Source organism: Gambusia affinis, linkage group LG09 (assembly GCF_019740435.1).
Source record: "Gambusia affinis linkage group LG09, SWU_Gaff_1.0, whole genome shotgun sequence".
In the NCBI taxonomy this organism is placed as follows: domain Eukaryota; kingdom Metazoa; phylum Chordata; class Actinopteri; order Cyprinodontiformes; family Poeciliidae; genus Gambusia; species Gambusia affinis.
The window spans coordinates 14,151,499-14,174,377 of record NC_057876.1 but is presented as its reverse complement, the minus strand read 5'-3'; the positions used below and the strand labels follow the sequence as shown (position 1 = coordinate 14,174,377).

The window sequence follows — 22,879 nt, the reverse complement described above, 5'->3', positions numbered from 1 at the left end:
TTAGCTCTATTTAAACATTTATCTGTATGATTACATCGATATATTTAGATTGTCAATTTAGTCAAGAACAGTACATATTTTCATAATCCATGGAACCCGATAAGGACACTTGTGAAGTAAATTTGCATCTCAACAACTTATACCAAATAGATATTGAAACGTGTTGAAGAGATTTGAGGTTACTTTTTTAGGCAAGTTTGAATGTATAAAGCCAGCTTGCATCTGATCACAAGGTTAAACTCAGCATGCATCTTTTAAATTTTACTGACACAGAACTGTCTTGTACATTTCATTTCATTTAGACCACATGGGAAATAAAATAGGGGTTGTGGCATCTTCAAAAACAATTCATACACGGCGTAGGATCAAGACCAGAGCACAAGGAGGTCGAAGTGGTTTTCAGCAGTTCAAATTTAATACTTTGTCCCCCTTTCTCTACAGAAACCCAGGTAAAAAAAATCCCCCACTCTCATAAAATACAACAGCAGCAGTTACCAGTAAAAAAATGAAATGCAAAAAAAGAGAGAGAGAGAAAGCAAAGAGGGGAGGGAGAAAGAGAATAGGAAGATGAGTAGGCAAAAAAGGAAAATATATATTTTCTATATCTGAGGAGCGAGTCCAAAGTCCATCATCAGACCATTTAAGGGAGCAAGAAGGAATCTGGGAACTTGCTGTTGTGTTTGTTCAAAACTGAGGGCAGATGGGGCCAAAAAAAAGAAAAAAAAAAAGAATCAAAGTGAGTCAAGTCCAATCCAACTAGGGGAAGGAACCAGCACTCTAAGGCAGGGATTTATTTCAGGAAGGGCTCTCTCCCTCTCTGGATGAAAGAAACTCTCACTCCTCTTCAGCCTCTGTGATGCATTTTGTCGTGTACAGATGTATTTTGCAAGTTTGTGTATGCAACAGGTAAATCGGAAGGTGTGTCTGTCATATATATGGTCAACACAGTTGCCCCTCTCACTTGCTGCAAGAGAGGTGGCATTTTTCTTTCCTTATTTCTTCATTCATTCCTTTCTTTTTTTTTTCTCCCAATATCAGTCCAAGACTACCTAGTAGTCATCCAAATCAAAGAACTCGTCGTCCTCTCCTTGGTACTCCATGCCCTGGAAATCCACCCTGTACCGCAAGATACCTGTATGACACAAACGTGAATGAGTGACTTTCAGAAAACTTTATTACTTTTGGCAGAATTACTGCGCCATAAAGAAGGATTTCTATAACTCAACAAATTAGTATCTAAAGCCATTCATAGAAAACCAGATATTATCCTATAATTTGTAGCATACCTGGTTGTCTAATTTTCATGAGCTTTTGTATTCGTGCTCAGTATTGAAGCATTGCTCTTCTAAATACCAAAAAACATCCATCTTATTTGATCAAATATGGAAACTATTACAGCTGCAAAGATGCTTTGTGTATTTCTCAATCTCTTGACCTTTTAAGTGAAGTTTATTTGCCACAAATGTACTATTCCAGTTTCTTTAGTTTTACTAAAAACAACAGCACACTGACCCCCGATGCCTCCAAAGCCCTTGACAAATTGGGACCCTTCCTGACTTTTGTCTGTTACAATTTCCAGCGTTGCTCCAAACTTCTTGTAGTTGTTTGCAAACCACTCCAGCAGTGGCATGCTCTCAATCAGCTCGTGTTCCTGCCCCGTCTTAAAAAAAAAAAGAGGAGTTAGGGAAACGCTTCATCATGTGTAATAGGTTTTACTTAATCCAGATGTATGTAGTGCTCACCTCCTTGTCTGTAAAGTGTGACTTGTCTTTCTCTTGCTCAGGTGTCAAGTACAAAATCTTCTCATCTAATGAATGACAACATAAATATCAGAATTATATTGAAATAAAAATCACATGGCTACACTGGAGTTAAAAGGTACATTAAAGGATAACATTTCATGTACCATTCTCTGCCCCGTTGCTCTCTGCCCCATGCACACGTAGAACATAACGCATAGTGTCCAAATTCTCATACACTATAAGGATCTCCACTGCTCCCATTTCCAGGGCTTTCAGCGTGTCCTCCACTCCAAAGCAGTACTTCCCTGTATCCTGACTGATCTCATCAAAGTACCGCCCTGCAGAAAGAAGAAAAAAACAAACAAAAAAAACCCCATCAAACAAATTATGGCTACCTATTTCTCTAAATGAGAACAAAACAATAAAGAAATCCTACCTATGAGTTTCTTCTCCTGGATGAACTTAACATTAGACAAGACTTCTGCCGACAGCTCGATAGCTTGGTTGAAACCGTTTTCTCCTCCATATGAGATGTCAACCAGCTTCAAAACCTTAGCCTGTAACCTCTGTGGTAAAATATATAGAAATGTGTTGAATATCTAAATTATTTTCTGGACTGAATTGAAATCTGATTGTTTTTAACTACAAAAACAAATATGGCTTTTAAGTTTTTAATGTAATAAGTTGTACAAGTGTGAAGAAAAACACACTTACAGGGTCAAACATGTCAGACTGACTTAGTTCAGTCTTAAAATCTGCAGAGCCAGCCAAGACCATTCCCGCCACATTAACTTTGTCGTTGGACACAAAGAGCTGGACAGCAGTCTCAGCAACTTTCCTCACGTAGTTATGTCTCTTTTCCATTCTTAGACGAGCAAAACGCAGAGCAGACTGTCCTCCTCTACCTGAAAGAGGGTGATAAAAAATATAGATTTTGAAACTCTGTAAAAGCAAAAGTAACAACATTAAACCAGAACAGGCTATTATTTAATGATCCACCCTGCCTTTAAAAAGAGAGAGGGAAAAAAAAGAACATGTTATCATTGAGCTCCCGCACCGTGTTTCTTGGGTAGGTCCACAGTGAACTTGTGCAACACCTCCCGGGTGTTGCCCTGCAGTGTGCCAAACAGTGCCCCGCTACCGTCGATCACAATAAAGCCAAATTTGCTATCATCAGAGAGCAGGGCTGTCAATGCCTGGGAACAGCAAAGTAACAAATGTGTAACAATGTTGAACAAGTGAAAGATAAACACGTTCACACATGAAAAATGATTTCCAGAAGGAATATGAAAGAAAGAATTTGAGTGAAATCTCTCACCTCGGTGTGGAATTTGTTATCACAGAGGTACAAAGAGGTGTTGATTGGTTTAAAAGGCTCAAAGTCGATATTGACTTTCTTCTCCTTGCCTTCTTCTGTCACAATTGTGCCACAATACACAACTAAACCATTTGGTGGCACTGACGAAAGAAGGCAGACATACAGGTTAGATACATGTTAGGCTTCAATAATGATACACAATGTTTTTTTTTTTGGAAGGGGAGAGGGGGGAGTAGCTAGAAGTTGACTATTGTATAATACAGTATTTAAAGAGAATAAACTACTAAAATAAAACGTTTTCAGTTGGAAAATGACTTCAGTTAAATAGTTTTTCCACAACTAGTGTAAATATAGTTCCAATCTAATGTTTTTGTAATGTACAGTTTGTGGGCATAAGCATGCTTTGTATTATCATTTGAAAATTACTTTTCTGAATTTGTCCTTGTGTACTGATTAGGATAAACTAATGGTGTTTGTAATTCTCAAAGACTGAGTATGACTGGGATTATTACTTTTGGCATGTGAACCATTTCCATTTCTGGTTTCATGAGCTCAGCAATAATGCCATTTTAAAACTGTAAAATAGGATCATATGTAATAAAGGTGTACTGTTTAGCAGTTTACTAAAACTGTGGTAGCCTAGTAGTTTTTCTTAATGGGTAAAGTTTATTTTTAAAGCAGTATTTATTTTTGTGAGACTCTTACTCCATGCAGTGATAGATTTACAGCGGAACAGACTGTCGAGTTACTATAAATTACTTTTCATTGTCACTTATTCTTATCAAAGTACAATGGCTGTACAATATTTAAAAATCTTGTGACTCTTAAAACTATAAATATTTTGATCACTATATTAGGTATGACATGTGCCTATTGTCTTCTTCCCTTCATTCCCCATTTGCCTTTACATCTCTCTGTGACCTTTAGCAGTTCACATACTCTGTATGTGATGTGAGCATTTGCTGCCATGATACTCTGCCCAACCAGCTAAATATTACAGTAAGGTGTATACTGTCAGTTAATAACATTTAGAAGGCAATTGTTAGGTAACAATTATTGCACTCCAAACAGTCCTTTGCTATATTAATATTGAACACACCAATACACTTATTTATTTTAACACGTACCCTTGTTGTAGAGTTTTAGTCTTTGCTGTACAGAGGTGATGGCCCCGAGTACGGAGAGTCTGTTAACTCGACTCTTGATGTTGGAAGCAGTGCCAAACTCATCAGCCAACATCTTGGCTACTCTGGAAATCTGGTCCTTTGGGGGAATGATCAGTGAGATCATGCTGGTGCCATTGCTATATAAGAGATGAGGATTTACAGTTAGTGCCTAAGAAAAGTCAGAGATGATATAATATGCAATTATCTACTGGTCAACTGTTGGTGATACTAATATAATGAATATAGTAAATTAATACCAGATTTTATTTAATTAACTTCTATATGACCTTCTGTTACTCCCATAACTCCATTTTTATTTCTTTATTATTGTGTAAACACACAGTGTTCCTTACTAAACGTCACAAATAAAAAAGGTTTTAAAGTGATGGGTCAACAAAGATGGTCTTTCATCTGCACACAACTAAATCACTGCCCTTGAAAGCAACGACTGTGCATGGCATGTGTATCCTTTCACGACCTGTTGTGAAGACAAAGCACACTGGTAGAGCCTGACACCGGACACAAACACTCAGCGGCAGGTAGCAAGGGCGGGATGAATGTAGGCAAATGGTCAACTGTGTGTGATATGGAGGGCCTCAGAGCACAGCACTAAATGACAAGCTGTCACAGAACAGACAGTGTAACAGGACACACGTTTCAGATGTGAATCCTGATTAGTAGAGACACTTAAAACGCTCATGTCCTTTAATAAAAGTACAGAGCAGATTGTTTTTCACCTTTCTGTCCTAAGCAGGTCACTCTTCAGCGTAACACTCAGCTGACTGCTGGCCATGAGGTGACCAACATAATGAATCTTTAGGGGATTTTTTTTTTAACTCTGTCATATGAGCCATGTGTAGCAAACCGGGTCTCAAGCTGTAAAATGTGTCTTGGGGTGCACTTGGAAGCCAAACTGTTCGGTACGCATTCCTTCTTTCTATTAAACTGCGTTTTTATTTAAAGCCACCCATAGCGGCCTCTTTCCAGAGATGACGTCTGCTAGCGGACTGTGTTAGCAAAAAAAGCTAGTATCGCTGCTTCCACATTGCTACACTTTACCTTCAGAAAACATAAAAAAAATCAGAATAATAGTCTGACAAAATACAGCTTAAGCGAAAACATCCTCGCGTTGTAACACAAAGTTTATAACTCTTTGACACATTGATAGCGACGGTAGTTAGCGCTTAGCAACCAGCTAACAAAATAGCAGCTAACGTAGCAATGCTAACCACTCCCAAATTCGGCCTCATTTACTCGATGTCCAGCTGTTGCTGCAGTACACATTCACACCGTTACTCGTTGCCATAAAACTGAGGCGCAACGACCGCGGGCATCACATTGACACATAGGGTAAATTAATCGCTTACCCGCGGGCAGCTTCCAAACTTTTGATCAGCTTCTTGATTTTCCATATCTCCACGTTTCTGTCCGCCGCGCTGGGGTCGTCCGCCATCTTTCTGCTGTAATAGCTTCAGCACCTGAAAAGACGTTGAAATAACAGGAAAACATATGCAGTGAGTCATCCGGTAAGCTATCTGTCTAGTACACAAGACCTTGTTAGGGGAATATGTCTGCTATAACTAACTGCACCGGGTGCCGCACCAAACTGCTAGTCTTTCACCGTTATATCACATGACCACTATTGGCAGTTGAGCTGACCGTGAGGGAAGGGCTCCGCTTGGTCTGCCGCTGTTAGCACAGTGCGCGGAGAATACGAGGCCTAAAGTTAACCAGGCCCTAGCGTTCTTATCTAATACGACCTACTTTCTTCGCGTTCCCCTGGAAACCGTATGGAGACCATATGGTCGCTTTTAATATATCGATACTATGAATAGAAAAAATGCCGGTATATTACCTGCCTCGGACAACGCCGCTCCACTCCGCTCTCGTTCTGCTGCGTTACGTCGAGTCGGTGGTGTGAAGAATGACGTTGCGTTCCTAACCGGTTTCTCTGCGCGTGGTACTTTCGACAGGAGCTCACATGTGGGAGGTGGTTAGAATCATGGCGTTCACTTCCTGGAAACCGCATAGAAACCAATGAGATATCTTAAATGATCTGTCAGTTAAACCAAACTGAAATACGATTGGATACAATTTAAGGACGTCCCCCTAAATGGGTGGAGACCTTCAACTAAAATTCATGGGACTTGTAGTACTTCGGATAATATTCGAGCGGGTGTGCAACATCTTAAATAAATAAAAACGATCAATAGGATCCCTAGGGGCTTATGTAAATAATTCAGAATCTTAGCTGCAGTATAACAGAACATAATTTGTCATGTTAAATAACACACAAAAAAGGCATAGTAAATTCGACTGCCTAGAAAATATTCAATTATGGCAGCAAATATATGAATACACGTTTAAGATGGCAATCCAGTTTAAGATCTGTTTGGTCAATTTCTCAACTGGCTTTAGTTAAATAAAGTTCACAGTAAATAGAAAGTTTACTACTATGAAAGTTTATGCTTGTGTCACAAATAGTTTCAGATCATCAATAAATTGTATTATCTACAAAGAGAACCGGATTAGATACAAAATATAGTTTTTACATAATGATTTAATCTCTTAAGGGAAAAAAGCAACCCCAGCAGTCATCCCATGTAATTTCTACCTGAACCTCATACTTGGCTGTACCAGTGATGGCATCCACTGCATTCAAGTAGTTGTGATAAAGTAGTCATTTTTACTTTTCTGTTAAAGAATATTGTCCCATCTTGCAGAGCTGATGTGTTGGATGTTTTTTAAGAAGGAATGTATTATTTTAGGTCATGCCACAATATCTTAATTGCATTTAATTCCATACTTCATTTATTTTTTGAGTCCTTGCTTTGGATTATTGTCTTGTTGCTTGACTCACATGCTCTTAAATCTTAGGTCATTAACTGATGCCCACAATTTCTCCTTCACATTTTTTAAAATAGAGAACAGAATTGATTTTTCCATTAATTACTACAAGTTATCCCTGATCTCTATGCCTATTTTTGGAGAGTTCTCAAAAATGACAACCTCAAAATTAATTCAATATATCTCAGGAACTGGAAGGTGTATTTGAATGGTTCTGGTATAAAAATGAATTTAACAGTCAAGAGAATACTCTAGAGGTCTAAAAATCAACATTTCTACTACTGAGTGAGAGCAAATAAATATGGCACACAACGAAAAAAGCAAAAATGAAATAAAAAATTCTAATAGAATATGTTTTGTGATGTGGATTTTCCTTGAAACTATGCAGACATCCAGATCCTCTAGCAACCCACAGCACAGGCTCTGCATTTACTGTATCAAATTTCCTCCCAAAAAATGAAATAAATTGTTAAAAGTCTAGGTGAACATTCCAAATGTTCAATTTTTGGACAGTTTGGCACCATGCGTGCAACTACAAAATTTTCTCTTTTTTAAAATGTATTTATTTATTTATTCCCCAACTTACATCTTGCAATAAATCTCCCTTGAAATTAATAACAATGGTTTTTGAAACAATATAAGAGTACTGTTAAAAAGTACTCTCCTGTGCACTCTGGTCATTGAAGTATTCAACGTTAGCGTCTGAAAATCAAACACTGCAGGGCAGTTTATCTATAACCCATTAGAGTTGTTTTGGATGATTGACACATTCAATAGCCAATAGAATCAGTGGGAGTATACACAATCGCATAGCAACATTATTCACCAACCTCAGTGAGGGAAACGGCATTTGTATTAATGAGGAAAACGCTCACCTGCACTAAAGTGAATGAAAGTTCGTCTGAGTTTTCTCCACGGTATCCAAGGGGACAGAAAAGTTGAAAATAGCGAGGAATCACATCGGTGTGACAAAAGGACAATGGATTTAAAGACCTGAGTGGAAATATTCATTCAAACATGGTTTATGACAATGAAACAGCAAAGGTAGGACTCAAATTATGTTTTTGGCTTCGTGAAATGAGCCTTGTTTTTCGTCTTCTTTGGCTGCTGGTTCAGTGAGTTCTGCACATAGTGGGGAAGCTAGTGGAAAGAGCATAGCTTTGATTTTAATCTGATAGGTAGTTTGTTAGGACCGTGTTGCACTATTGCTGCTGTGTGTTTTACCGGATATGCCTCTTTAGCGTCTATTTACTTTCTTTATTTAGCTGCTTAGTGTTGTAGCTGGGTGTTGTTAAGGTAGAAAATATATATATATTTTTCTGTCATTTAGATGAGCTTTTGCCCATTACGTGGAGCAATATGTGTTTGGATTGGAATAATCTTGTTGGCAGAAGTTCTGCGGAACCCAAAATTGGGCCGCTAGCGATGTAGGTTAAAGCAGTACAGGAGCCACAGACCATTCAACCGACTATGTTTTTCTAAATGAATGGGCCTGTTGGGTTATTTTTATTCAGCAGTGGTTTTTGCCTTAAATATCTCCCATGGAGTTAATTTTAAGTAACAATTATTGAGGCCTAGTGGTATATGTTATTTTTGGGTTCTTTTGTGGCTTCCTAACTTATTTCTTGATTCGATCTTGGAGGATTGTTTTTTGGTGGCCCTCTTCTGAGACAATTCACCAGTTTTCTACATTCTCTTTGTGAAACCTACTTGACATTGACTATCTCGCTGTAGTTCAAAGGAATCTGCTCAGAAATGGCTTCATAGCCCTTTCAAGGCCGACAGATGGCTCATCATTTCACAAATTTCTTTAGATTGGGACAAGATGCTGCTTTTTAAATTTTTTAACCTTTCTCGTTATATATCATTTTAAATGGATGTCATGGTGTCAGTTTTCAGTAGCTAGTGAAAATTCCAGCTTTTCTCCAGCTTCATATATATATATATATATATATATATATATATATATATATATATATATATATATATATATATATATATATATATATATATATATATATATATATAATAGCAGAAATATTATCTACCAAATAGAACAGAAAATGAAATAAGTTGTAAATATTTAGTTATTCCTTTACAACTGTTGATTTAAATATAATTTTGTCTGGTTTGCTAAACACAAAACAGTGTTTAATCTGAGAGGAGTTATGTGTTCATTTTATCTTCATCAGCACTGAGGCAGCCTGCAGTTTTTTTTTCTTTTGCTTGTTTTTATTTATTTATTTATTTATTTTTTACAGTGATTGAAAGTTAAGGCCTTAGCAGATTTACACCACTAGATGACAGCATTGGTTAGTGGGGAAACGAATGGCTAAGTCTGTGTCTGTCATTAAATAAACATTCTTGATGCTTCTGTCTCTTTGCGACACTCAATAAAACATTTAGAGCTGGGGCTTTTTTTGTTTCCACGTCTAAGTTTGGCACACCGTTTGTTAGGCATTGTTAGGTTGCCATATGCTGTATATTAGTCAATATCTTTAGTGTATTGGAACTGTTTCAATCATAACAAACAGCTGTTTGAGTATGGGGCAACAGGCTCATAGAAGATCCCTGCAGTATTATGAATCCCTGGTGAATAGAAAGGTTAGAGGGAGGTGCAGCAGAGCTAGGGAATTGCTCTGGCACTGCCAGGAAGACTATATCGTAGGGAAAATGTGATGAAGCGGTTTGTGAAACTCACCCCCTCTGAAAATTTCTAGCACTTTTATCAGTGCCAATTCATCACCATCTGTCGACCATCAGTGCTAGAGCAATCTGTCGGCTGGAAATGGATGGTGTTCACTCTGCTGTGAATGGGGCCTGCCCTGAGCAGCGGGGCTATTCCTCACTTCATCTGATTGTCCGCATGAGCATAGGTATGCAGAGAAAGTTGACATGGAGTTAATTCTTTTTTTTTTTTTTTTTTTTTTTACTTTTTTGCTCGACAATTCTTCTCTTTCTCTTTCTGTCTTGCTTTATCCTTCTTTATCTTTACCTTCGCAAAATAGCTAAAACTCCATCAGATTGGGTAAATAGTGTTTGTGAAAAAACATTTTTAGCACGCCATTTATTGAAGGCTGGATTGGGCTTGACTGTGCCATTCCAACAAATGAATATGCTTTGATAAACCATTCCCTCATCATACTGGCTATGTTTATGGTTTCTGGACTGCTGAGGAGAATTTCTGCTCGAGTGTTTTAAACTTTTGCAGTGACACGTTTTTTCCAGTGGATTGCCCTCTATTAACTTGATCCGTCTTCAAATCAGCTCAGACCAGCTTCTCTATCCATTTTAGAGACTAGCATTCTACAGCATGATGCTGCCACTACTGTGTTTTAGCTTGGTGTGTTCAAGTTTATGAACTGTGTTAACTTATCTTTTGTTCTATAGCATTTTACAAGTAGGTCATTTGAGTTTCAGTCTTGTCTGACATGTTCTATGTTTTCTATGTCATCTCCCTTATTTGTGGAGTTCATAACTAACAGGTGGTCTATCAATAGACTTTAAGCTGTGGATCTCTCCAGCTCCCAGAGAGTTGCACACGGGCCTCTTGCATATTTCTTTAATTAATACTATCCTTTTCCTGTCAAAAAAACAAAACGACTGTTTTTTTGGTGATGAACTGAGGAGATGTCTGTGTTTTCAACTTTAGAAATTGTGTAATAACCCAGTCATGTTTTAAGTGTCTCCACAACTTTCTCCCTGAATATTAATGACTATTAAAAATGTTTTCACTTCACAATTATGCAACATATTTACATTGATCTTTCATCAAAATAGCAATAAAATATGTTAAACGCGGTGTGAAACATGATGCTGTTATTGTGGTTCCGTTTTGACCTGTTATTGTTGTTGTAATGGGACAAAATGGGAAAAAGTTTTAGGTGTGAGTATTTCTGCAAGGAGATCTGTAAGAAAATGTATGCCCCTTAAACTTGAATTAACTTATTTAGAATAAATTTGTTCAGAATACCACTCAGAGGCCTTATTATAAAAAAAAAAAAAAAAAAGAAATAAATACCAGAAAACCAGATAAATTGATCACTGCTTATTTTTCCCTGATGAGCTATTTTATTCACTAAAATTAATTCCTAATTTAACTGTTGTAATTTTTTGTTCTGGCCTTCAGTTTATAGATAAGATGGACGTTCATCACTCTGTGCTCTGAGCCAGGAAACCCTTTATTCCCCAGCTTGTAACAAGAGCGCATAGCAGTCAGTGTCACATCTGTGTGTATCATGAAAGCCAATCCATAACGAAGAAGGGAGCCTCATGCGAGTGTCTGAGGTGTCTATGTGCTTGAGAGTGAGAGAATTACTGTGTCTGCAGAGTGACCCAGAACAGATGCAACCAGGTTCATTGAGGCCCCATTTCCATTTTGTGGCCATCTGCTTAAGCCGAGTAGAGCGGAGAAAGAAAGAAATTTAGGTGGGAGGAGGGATTCACAGGAGTATTCAAGGACACCGTCTTGCACGTCATCGTCAGAAGTCGATACACCACAAATACCTGAAGTAGTGACACAATTCTATCAGGTGTTTAATGAAAAAGAAGAGAAACTTCTTGAAGCATGTGTTTCTATGACTTCAGTGCCTTTTCTTCCATTAAAAAATATCTGCCACTTTACAGGGCTGCTAGTAACATATAGACCAAAGAAAACTCTTCAGAGGGATGAAGTATCTCTTACTCTCTGCTGACTAGCTAATCTGTGACACAGCCTGTGCTTGTCTCTCAAGCTTTCATTCTTGGTCTTTCCAACAAAAACAGAGGATCAGAGTCATCAGCATTTCAATGGCATGCTGATGACTTAATCCAATCTTCTTAGGTTGTTTTGCATGGAAGCAAGCATGTGCAAATGTTGATGTCTGGCTGCTATCCATATTTCCTTTGTCAATTTTTACTTAGGAGACAACAGCAGAGGAAGCAGAAGGGATGTATTTTTGTGTATTTGCAAATCTCAGAGTTTGACATTCTTGTCACATCCCAGGCTCCCTTACTGCTCCCCACATAGGGAGAAGGAGATTTAAGGATCTGCCCTGTAATATTAAGTGGATTAATCAGGAATTGAGAGCCGAGGTTGTCATAAATATAAATTAGTTCTTTTAAGGCATAGGGTGAAGCATGCATCAAGTTTGCACAGTTTAGGCTATTTGAAGTTTATTGGAGCAGTGGATTAAGACCAGTAACCTCAATTTAGAAGCCAGGACATGATGTCAATCTTAATGATGCATTGGAAAGGGGTTAAACCCAAAGGTAATATTTACCAGCTGGCTCACATACACCACTGACTGACCCGGGGCGTAAACCAATTGTCTGTCATTCCTCAGGGAGCAGAGGGTTTAATGTGTTTTGCAGTTTGATTTGAACTTTAAAAGTCCTAATGTCATTTTTCTGCTTGTGTAAAGTAGGCACATTTATATTTTAGGATAAGCTGAACAGCTTGAGCAAACAATGTGGTACAAGTCTTTGTCCAATATTGAGATTATGAAAAACACATCACATGACAATTTAATCCCAGGGTTTGCCCCAAAGCAATCCATATCCTAGAAATAGAGAAAGATATTAACATAAAACCCCTACATTAATGTGCGACAGCATAAATACTAACCAGCTAAATACATCTTGTCTTCTTGCACTGCTGGCATGACTTATAGAAGTATGGATTCCACAAGACATAAGAAACCAAAATATTAGAAGCAGCTCTGTTCATTTGTGTATGTATGTCATGGAATGAATAGTTCTTACAAGGCAGTTACATAAATCTTTGTCTGATTTGAGACAAATCAAGACAAGAAAAAAAAATGACAGCTGCTTTTTAAATTTTTTTTTCAAATTCCTCCAGCCATGCCAGAACAACTTTGAAATAAGTTTATTTGCTCTAAAAGGATTTTCAAAAATGGCAAAAGTCTCCAAGTTCAAAGTAACATGAGTACGATTGACAGGGCCCAAAACCAAAGCGTCCCAAGATCTGCTTCCCTTCAATGCCTCCTTCTGCAATCCAGATAAATGATGGGGCTCCCATATTGTTGAAGAAAACATGATTTATAAAACCAAGTCACTTTATTTTATTACTCCAAGGTCTCTTGACCATTTATTTCCTCTTCTCACAAGAGACAAAGGTCAGCACAACCATTCCGACTGCTCTGTGGCTATGCTGCCTGTGTGATCTAATATCTATATATCATAAGGTGGAGCTAAAAACAGTTTTGCTGAAATTTTCTGTCTGGTTCTAATCTGGTTTAAAGCCGTACAACTCTACTTTCTTATTAATTTAGGTCACCATCTTAAAAGGTGACCTAAAAGGATATTGTCAAATCTTTGAATAAAATACTCAGACCTAATTGTCAGATTATAACTTACTTTGTTTATTGGCGGTTTGCAGACAATTGAATGGTGCATTACCAGTGGTATGTGGTAACCGGTAGGCAATGTGAATCAGGATTTTAATATCTAAAAAAATATATTTCTGACCAGGAGCTGATTAACTAGAAAATATATATACTCGAGAGCTGACTGATGAACAAGAGCAAATTGTGGATTAGAAAATTGGGTGCAACTGTGAGCGAATTAAAGAAACTAGAGTTGAACAGAGGAAATGGGAGTAATGGCCCTAGATTACACAAGGAATGTAGGAAACTAGTAAGCAATCTAAATACACAGACTGTATCCTAAACCCAAATACCTCAGAATCATGGCACTGCCGTCAATCAGATTATCTGTGTTGACCTTTCTGAACTGAACCAGAGTTTGCTATGATTGGTTTCTGCCCTTCTGGATCCCAAACAAGCTAAAGAACTGAATGTCTGCATGCTACTCTAAAAATATTTGAGACTGATTTACAATCATAGAAAGCCCGATGACTGCATGCATGGTCAGACAGTAGTTTGAGCCGCTTATGCAACTTTATGCGTTGGTTTGCAAATTTATGTGTTTTTCCAATTTTGCAAGTCAAGTTTATTTGCATAGCACGGTTCAGTGAGAAGGCAGTTCAATATTTAGTTGAATATTGTATATATTGTTGCAGATTTTGGCGTTTAAATTTTTGAGTTATTTTTACAACAAACTAATTTCATTTTCCGTTTTCTTAGTAGATATCTTATATCTACCATTTGCATTGAAATTGTCTGGTAACCTTGTTTTGCTATTTTCTTCAAGCAATTGTACCTAAAACATGCCCTATCTTTCCATTAATTCCTGTGCCTCCTCCTGGCTTTCAGCTCAGTCCATCACGGAAAGGAAGGTCTTAGTTTGTTCTCCCCAAGAAAATCAAGTTTTTCTCAACCTTATCGGTAGATGCATAATCCATGCCATCACTCAGGCAGTGCAACTTTAAATCAGTCTGAAATCATTTTATTGAAGCCACTACCATGACAACCTGACAGATAGAATGAAATGGGAGGGAAGACTGGAGGAGTGGATGAAACAGAGGAGAAATATGGTGGAAAATTGATTTTCTTTGAGCTGCATTAATCAAATTGACAACAGAGAGGGCATTATCTGTTCAATAGATTCAATATGGTGAATAAAATGAAGACAAAGGCGTGCCTACTGAAGCAAAGATGCTTTGGAGGACGAGGATAAGGGGAATGATCACTAGTTAGTACCATGTGGAAACACAAATGAGTCTGTTCCATTATTTGCTTAAAATACCCATAACATCATTATGAATATTATCAGCTGACAAAAAATATGCAGGATTTTTGTAAGCTCTTTTTAACTGTAGATAATTTTCTGTTATGACATAAAGACATCAGAAAATTCCACAACAATTTCCCTGTAGCTTCTAGCTTCCAACAACAGAATCACATATTGGTCAACAAAATAAAGATATGAACACAGATAAGAACAGAAGCTGTTGCTGTTGTAGCATTTGCTTTCTTAATTGCAACTCGGCGATAATTCTGCAAATGAGTTGACGAGGTCATGAGTTTGATACAGGATCTTGTTTCTTAATTATATTCCTCTATCAAATCAAATAGTTGTCTAAAATGAGTTGTGCTGTTAAAAAAATCAGTTTTTAAAATGAATGTCTTCTACAGGAATGCTATTAGCAAAGTATGTTTTCCTTATTTCTGTTTTTTTGCTACTATTTTGCTATTACTCAGCCAAGAAAGCCAAATGGGAAGAGTTCAGTACAAGAATAAAACAGAAAGTCAGAAATCTATAGGTAAAGAGTTCCTGACTGCGGCCGCTGTAAGGATTCACAAACTATTGACAGAATGTCAGTTTGCTGCTTTTTAGGAAAGTGTTGAGCTCATACATATTTTCACCATTATTTGAACTCTTTGCTTTTCATAACTTACCATTTGAGTGTTTTACATAATTATAAAAATATGTTGGTTAGCATGGATATTAACAACCAAAAATCAAATACTGATAAGGTTTTAATACCTTTGCATTAAGACCAAAACAATAAAAATGTTTATGCATTAATAGGGGGTGGTCTGGTTAAGAGAAAAAGTCAAATCAGAAAAATGCACTTTTTTTTTTTTTTTTTTTTTTTTTTTTAAATCACAGTTAAAGACTCACCCAGGCAACGAGAAACAGTGTGCAGCAAGGTTTTGCCATCAAACTCTAATGAGTAGATAAAGCACACTGGCAATGTGTAGTTCAGTATCTAATCCAAGGACACATCAACATATTAATAGGGAAAGAAAATGTAAAGGCAAGAAAATGAACAGACTACCATGACTTTCCAAAAACTGTTTTTTTGTCTCAAGGCATACATTTCATTGTAAAAACGTAATTACCTTTTGTGGACAGCCCAACGTTGTGACACTGTTAAACTCTGACTGCACAGTTTTTTTGTTTTGCTTCATAACTCAGTAAACTCAGATGCATGCAATATCTAATAATGTATGTCACCACATCTATGCTTAAAACGACAAGTATTTTCAGTAGCTTCCTTTTAATAAGCACATTCAACGTCTAAATCTAATCTCAGGAATTAAATTTTCTATCAAGACGTTTTTAGCTGTCAATCAAGCTTGTGTATGCACCGCTCACAACCTCCTCCTTGTTCTCTGCTGCACTGCAAATTCTTCAGGACATATTTCAGTAACAGCAACAGAGACTAACCTGAAATGAAATAATACGGGCGGACGTGTTCTTCTGTCAATTGGTTTGGAATTGTGACAGCGAAATGATCAAATGTTTAATCTCCTCTCTGTCTCTGAATGCCACAGTTTGCAGCAACTCACCAACATCATTAGGAACAAACTCTACAGCAGTGCATTCTCCGCATGTGTTCACAAAATGTTTCTCTCTGAGACCTGGTTTCAAAAGTTGCCGAGAGTCTGCAATCACTGGTAAGATTTACTGGTACACATGTAAATAAGTAGCTGGATCGCAACGATTATGGTTTCACTGAAAATCAGCTTTGTGTAAACGGGGCCTGAAGGGCCCAGCATGGTCAGGTCAAAGTCAAACAGTGGACGGCCAATCACGTAGTTGCAAGACATGAGGGAATGATGTTACATTATATAAAGTTCACAAAGTTGATTTTGCACAATATATCTCTTAAATTAACTAACCAGCATTAATGTTTAGTATTAATATGAGGAAGGAAACTAAATGCATAAATTATAACTTTAAAGGTAATGACAGAACATCTCTAAGCCTTGCAGTCTTCTTTTGATGACTCACAAACTTAAAAGCAGAAAGGTGCCCTTTTGTTCGGTAGGAAAAGCAATTTTCTGATGAGAAATTAATAAAAATGTCCTTTATGAAATCAGAACAACAAAAAAAGATGCTTTAGTATAAAGACAGACTTCTGTGTGGTTTCCATGGAGACCACCTAGTTATCAAATTAATACCGTACTCCTAAAAGAACATTTTTTCCCATGGAGAGACAAACATCAGTTTTATTAAAAACAGGACTAACTGTTTCAGAGCCACAATGGCTTGTCTGCATGCAGTTGCTTCTAATATTATAAGGAAATATGGACATGTAATTTCCAAAAATGTACATGTATTTTTTATTTGTTTTGTTTTTGAGTGAAGCACAGATCGTTTCTGCCCACTGCATCACCATCCACAATGACTCTTTGGTTGAGGTCTAGCAGAGAGGATGAGGGATTTAAACTAATCTTTGCTTTAAAGAACATATCAGGATTTTGTAGTGCTCAGCCTACATGTGATGTTCTTATAGTAAGCTATCAGAAAAAGCAACATAATGACAGCCGTTTCAACATTTCCGGTGGAGATTTGTCAACAAGATGTCAATGAATATAATTATGAAGCCTTGCATTTGTATACCAAGGAAAGAACTAACTTTTTACAGCTCACCTGAAGCCATTTGTCTGAAAATGAAGATTGCACTCGGCTTGTGGTCTTTAATTCTCCTGCCATATTGTTTTTACAGTCTGTTTTTGTTTGATTACTGCAATTAGTTCACATTGTCACTCATCCTCTAACTCTTCATCCAGTTCCTCTTTCAGTCTTTGCCCTAATCTTTTTTTTTACGCTTTCCAGTTTGATCCAAAATTGATGTCTATATAACCCTTTTGCCAGTTTCACATGGTGTGACCCAAATTGCTTTGGACAGGCACAGCAGTGCAGCATGTGATGGAAGTCCTTTTGTTGTGAAGTGAATCAGAAAGCTGAAGCAGAAAAAAAACCCTTGCACCCAGCGAGGCACACAATGGAGCAAGATTTGTTGAAACAAAATGTTCTATTAGGTGTCTCTCAACAGCACAACGGGCTCAGGTCAGCTCAAATCTGTCAGCCACGGCAAAACCTAAATGGCTCAACTAAAAGTATAGAAGAGCATTTCTACTTCTGCAACATGATGTTTAGTACTTCAGTGGTGGCAGAAGTAGGAATGAAATCTTTTAACTCTGCTCAACTTATTGTTAATAAATAGATTTCATCCCAAATTTAACACCAGGAGAATGTACACTGGGCAGGAGGAAAGAATGGGACTAGTTCACATTAGTGTTGTACTTAAGAAAAAGTCTACTACTTTGTTGCAACAGAGCAATCATTGAAGATGACAACGCAAATCAAGGAGCAAATCAGTAAGCTAGCAAAGCTATAACAAAATTACAGTCCAGGTTATGTGAAATGTTTAATGTGAGCATCTGTGGAAAGTTGCAAAGCAATGGAGAAGAACAAGAATAACAAAGTTAAGTTCAAGTCCGATACATCGGTTAAAGTCAATGTGTTGCGCAGTATATTGTGAAACACATGACACAGACAGGGAGCTGCAGCAGCTAGTTCAGTCTCTCAGTTATGGTGAGAGACCATAACTGAGATAAGGGTATTGAAATCCCCTTTATAGCCTTTATTGAAAAGGATATGAAACTATCATAAAATCAGAACAGTGTTGAGTGGAGTTCACTTAGAATATCCGATTGTTAAAAGAACAAAACAAAACAAAAAAAATCTAAACTGGGACCTATGCCCACCTATGCCTATAGAGTGGTAGGGTTGTAGCTCTGCTAAGTGACAGAAAATTTAGAATGAACGAATGTACTATACATGAACTATATACCAAGAGTAAAAAGCAAAAATTTGGCATGTAAGGACACAGTGATGCCAGTGGTGATCAAAGCCCCCCAGCGGACTGTGACCTCTGAGTGATCAGCTTCAGCAGGGTCCCTGGAACAATGCTTGTCATCTGTGAAACTTCAGATGAGAGCATATTCTCTTCATTATGTCTTGATGCTGAACATTAGAGGGAGTGTGAGTCTTTGTCTTCCTTTTTAAGAATGTCTGGTTCTTTATTTAGACTTTAACTTTTTGGATAACACAGAAAGGCCAAAATAGAATGTTTTCTATGCAGGAGAGCTTTTAAGAGTTTAATGAAACAGAATTCCTCTGCAAATTTTTTCTGGTGAGTGCTATAAAAAGTATCCACATGTTTTTACAGTTTTTGGATTTGTGCTGCTGGATGGAGGATTAATATAGGCAAAAGAGAAATAACAGTTGGACAGAAAAAGGAAAGAGAAATTGGGATACAAACTAAAACAGCAACAAGCAAACATTTATTTTTGCAAAAAATATTTACAAATCCTTTATATGCATGGTCATAATAATTTGAGCTATAGTTTAAAATTTGGATGAATGTCGATTAAAGATAAATTTCAACATACTGCTATATTAGGATGTTAAAATACACACCCTAAAGGGTTTTAAATGTCTAAAACTCTGAAAAATACTGTATCTGCACAAACTTCAGGGAGATTTTGCTCACTGTTGCGGCACTTGTAGCTACACTTTCAAGTAACTACAGAAAAAAAATTAGATGTGAGCCTCATCTCACGAATTTCAGTTTAAGTTTCACTATCACTATCACCTATTTGATTATTGAGAGCCAAAGACACACTGGGATTAGAGGGGGTGAAAAAGACTTTGTCGATATATAGACTGAGCCGAGAGGATGTCTGAAGATCTCTCTTTGTGTGTGTCTGGGCTTTAGTTGTACACAGTAGGAAGCTGTAGTAAATGGTCAGAGAGGATGCCAGTGTTATTCTCATCAAACACACTTTATTGATCTCGGCTACAATTCAGATTAAAAAAAACTGCTCATAGTTAGGAATAACCTTCTACTCTCTCTCTATCTTCCTTTTCTCTGTCTCCATCACACTTCTGTTTATGCTGCATTTATTTGATGAGATCAATAGGTAGTGACAACAAACAAAGAAAAGAAATACAAAATATTTCTTACTCAAACAGAATGACTGAAAGGATTTAGTCACCTCAGAGAGCACAGTGTTGACTTAAAGGATAGAGGATAAACCCTAACTCTCCTACAGACCAAGAAGATGAAAAGTATTTGTTGTTTTAGCAAAACAAATAAAAGAAATGTCAAAATTTAAATAAGCTCAATGCTGATGTCTCTAGATGTAGCAAGTAAAAGAAGAATGCAATGGTTCAATCCACATAATAGCAGCTATAGATGGTACCTATCTTTAAGTAAACATTTCTTTATCTTAAGGAGCAACATAAAGATTCCAACGAAAGGTTTATCAGTGTTTACTTGCAACATTAAATCGCTTAAATTTGACCATAGTCCTTAGCTTTCCATTGAGGACTTCGTAGATACAATTGTTCAAATTAAACATCTATTACCTTTGTTATTCTAAACATGCAGAATTTCATATTTGCATGGCATTAAGTCCTTCATAGAGGCACAAGAATGCCAGTAAAAAGTATGTACACACGTTTCCCATTTGAATCTGCACAAGCAAGGGAGGGGAGAAATGTCGAGAAAATCATTTATCCTCAGCAAACAGATGCATCCATTAGGCAGCTGTATAGACATCCCATTAGACACGGAGATCTTCAACGACATGCTATTATTCAGCACAGGAAAAAGCCAATGCACAACAGAGAGCAAAACACGCTGTTTCACGATGTCTTTTAACTGAATAAATCTCATTTAATAGGAAAAACAGAGTAAGTCATAGCTTGAATTACTTAAAAATTACAATTACACATTCCTTCTGAGAGGATTAGGGACAAAAACTGTTCAAGAGTATCCCATAAACAAGATGGTGACATGTCAAGGTTATTGTAGATAACATAGCATAAATGCAGTGGCACTAAAAAAAACCTTCAAGAAAATGTTCTCCACAGATATTTGATATTAAATCTTAAACAGAAATGCACATTTTCAACACTTTGTCTTGCCTAAATCCTACTTAATTCTACACAGATTGGCATACAACACACAGCTAACACCTTGAAATAGAGATTTTGCTTAAAAAAAATTTTGTTTTCAGTAGGGGAGAGGTTGTGATTTGAAATATTAGCTTTCCCAGTTATTTTCAACATACCTTATTTATTTAAAAGAAAGACGACAAGATAACAGAGCAATCAAATTATCTTATTGAGTTTATTTAAAAAATTTTAGTAGTATGAGTCAAAATGTACAATAAAGTTATGAGCAGATCCTTTAATCCTTGTTTATGGCTGAAGATGTCCCTTTTTTGGCATCTCTGTGACAGTAAAAGAGTGAAAAACAGTGATAAAGCAACAATCGCCTTCTCAATACAAATAACCACCAGGGGGCAGAAATATGCCAAGAATTAGCCTGCTTGGAGCAGAATTGAAAGAAGGATCTATTGCTACAAAATACACAATAAAAGCATCCAATGGCAGCACAACCACAACCAAAACAATGTTTAAAACAATGTTTTAAACATTTTAAAAAGAAGGAGCTTGTTTTTAATGAAATATTTGAAATTTAGTTTCATAGCTAGTCATTACTTAGCATAACTTAATTCAACATTTTTTTAATAACAGTAAAGCTGAATTTCTAAAACACAACAGAATAACACTGCTTTTATAATACTGAATGTTTTTCTTTTCTCTTTTATGAAAATCATTTTCTCTTGATTGCTTCTGAAATGTTTACTTTTTATACAGCTTTGCCCTTCATTACATGATTTATTTTCTCTTTTACATACAATGCAATGGAAATAAAAAAAAAAAAATAGTGGTACAGACCAGGTGAGATTCTGTTTTTAATCATCTTCATGGACAAACAAGCAGGACAGCTATGTTTGTTAGCTTGAAGGTGGGCCAAGCTATCACAATACTCCATGCGGAGAATCCTTGTGAAATGCTCATTAAAGGACAAATGGAATCATTACCAATTTTCTCCACTTTAGCCTCCATGGAGATGATGCTCTTCTGGTAAAGCGATGCACCTGGCTGAAGGTGAAGGTGACGGAGGTCAAAGCAGCTCTCTGTAAGAATGATCTCATTTCACACAATACAAACACAGATTATTTGTAGGTGACAGGCTGTAGAACATGGGGGATAGCTAGCTGTTAGAGGCAGAAAGAAGTGATAAAATAACAACAGGAGTCTGGAGGAAACAACTATTTGAAAATGTTCATAATATTTCTATTAAATAATTGGATGGTTTGGGGAGTCTGTTTTTAAAGACTAAAGGTCACCATGTTAACTATTTAAAGTAATTAGTAATAAGGAAAGACATACAAATTAATCACTGAACTAATATTTAATTGTATAACCACTCAGTGCTTCTCATGTCTATTGCATTGAGTTGAGCATCTTCTGTCATAAGCAGAAATCTTTAATAGATAGACAATACCACTTATCAGATAGATAGACAATACCACTTATCAGATAGATAGACAATACCACTTATCAGATTTAGGGAGGCAGACTTAATGCAATTTCAAATTAACTTGCTCTTAATGTTATTTTACATACACAACATGGATCTTATTGCCAACAATTAATAGTTACATAGCCGAACACTGTTGCTAGTCTTTGAACTTCAGTGATGAATGAGACTCACATTCTAATTTATTGAACATGACTATATGTGAATCATTGTCATATTTGCTGGGTCTGATTTATCTGTGATCCATCAAGGTTGTACAGAGCTTCTCTTGAAATGACTGTTGAAGATAAGAATAAGAATGAAAAAATTGCCAGTTTGATAGGTGGTCTATTGAACCATTCAGAAGGCAATTGAATGTGGCGGTTGAAGCAGCTGACAAAGAAATAATGAAAGATGAGAGAGTACAACTAAAGGAAATGGCTGGATTTCGGCACTCTGCACTTCTTTGAAAACATGCAGGCTGCCAGCACTTACATGCAGGTCATCATTTGACCCTCTCTTCCACAGGTCAAGGCATTCTTGGAAAACCAAAGAATCATACAAGCCCCTATCCTAACTGTAGCTAGACTTTTATAGTGGGTGAGAAATTTTGTTTGGTCTTTAATTGTAAAGACTTTTAATCAATGGAAGTATTTTTCTTTTTTCTTTTTTTTTTACATAACTGTTTGTGCTGGTTTATCCGTTTGTGTAGTTAGCTTATTGTGCA

The 22,879-nt window shown here is 36.8% G+C and overlaps 1 protein-coding gene across 3 annotated transcripts; it reads right to left on the bottom strand.

Annotated features, from left to right (window-relative positions):
* Window positions 1-393: 393 nt before the first annotated feature.
* On the bottom strand, window positions 394-6,239 carry etf1a (eukaryotic translation termination factor 1a). Of its 3 annotated transcripts, none has more exons than XM_044126456.1 (11): window positions 6,082-6,239; window positions 5,594-5,704; window positions 4,188-4,363; window positions 3,061-3,200; window positions 2,800-2,938; window positions 2,457-2,647; window positions 2,179-2,308; window positions 1,907-2,080; window positions 1,743-1,807; window positions 1,513-1,660; window positions 394-1,132 (listed from the first exon to the last, which is right to left on the bottom strand). In XM_044126456.1, the coding sequence occupies exons 2-11, from the start codon at window positions 5,677-5,679 to the stop codon at window positions 1,050-1,052; spliced, it is 1,332 nt and encodes a 443-aa protein (XP_043982391.1). In that variant the 5' UTR covers window positions 5,680-5,704; window positions 6,082-6,239; the 3' UTR covers window positions 394-1,049. The 3 variants fall into 3 exon arrangements, with proteins under 3 accessions (XP_043982391.1, XP_043982394.1, XP_043982393.1); XM_044126459.1 differs by having other exon boundaries at window positions 6,086-6,238; XM_044126458.1 differs by lacking the exon at window positions 6,082-6,239 and adding an exon at window positions 5,886-6,004.
* Window positions 6,240-22,879: the final 16,640 nt, after the last annotated feature.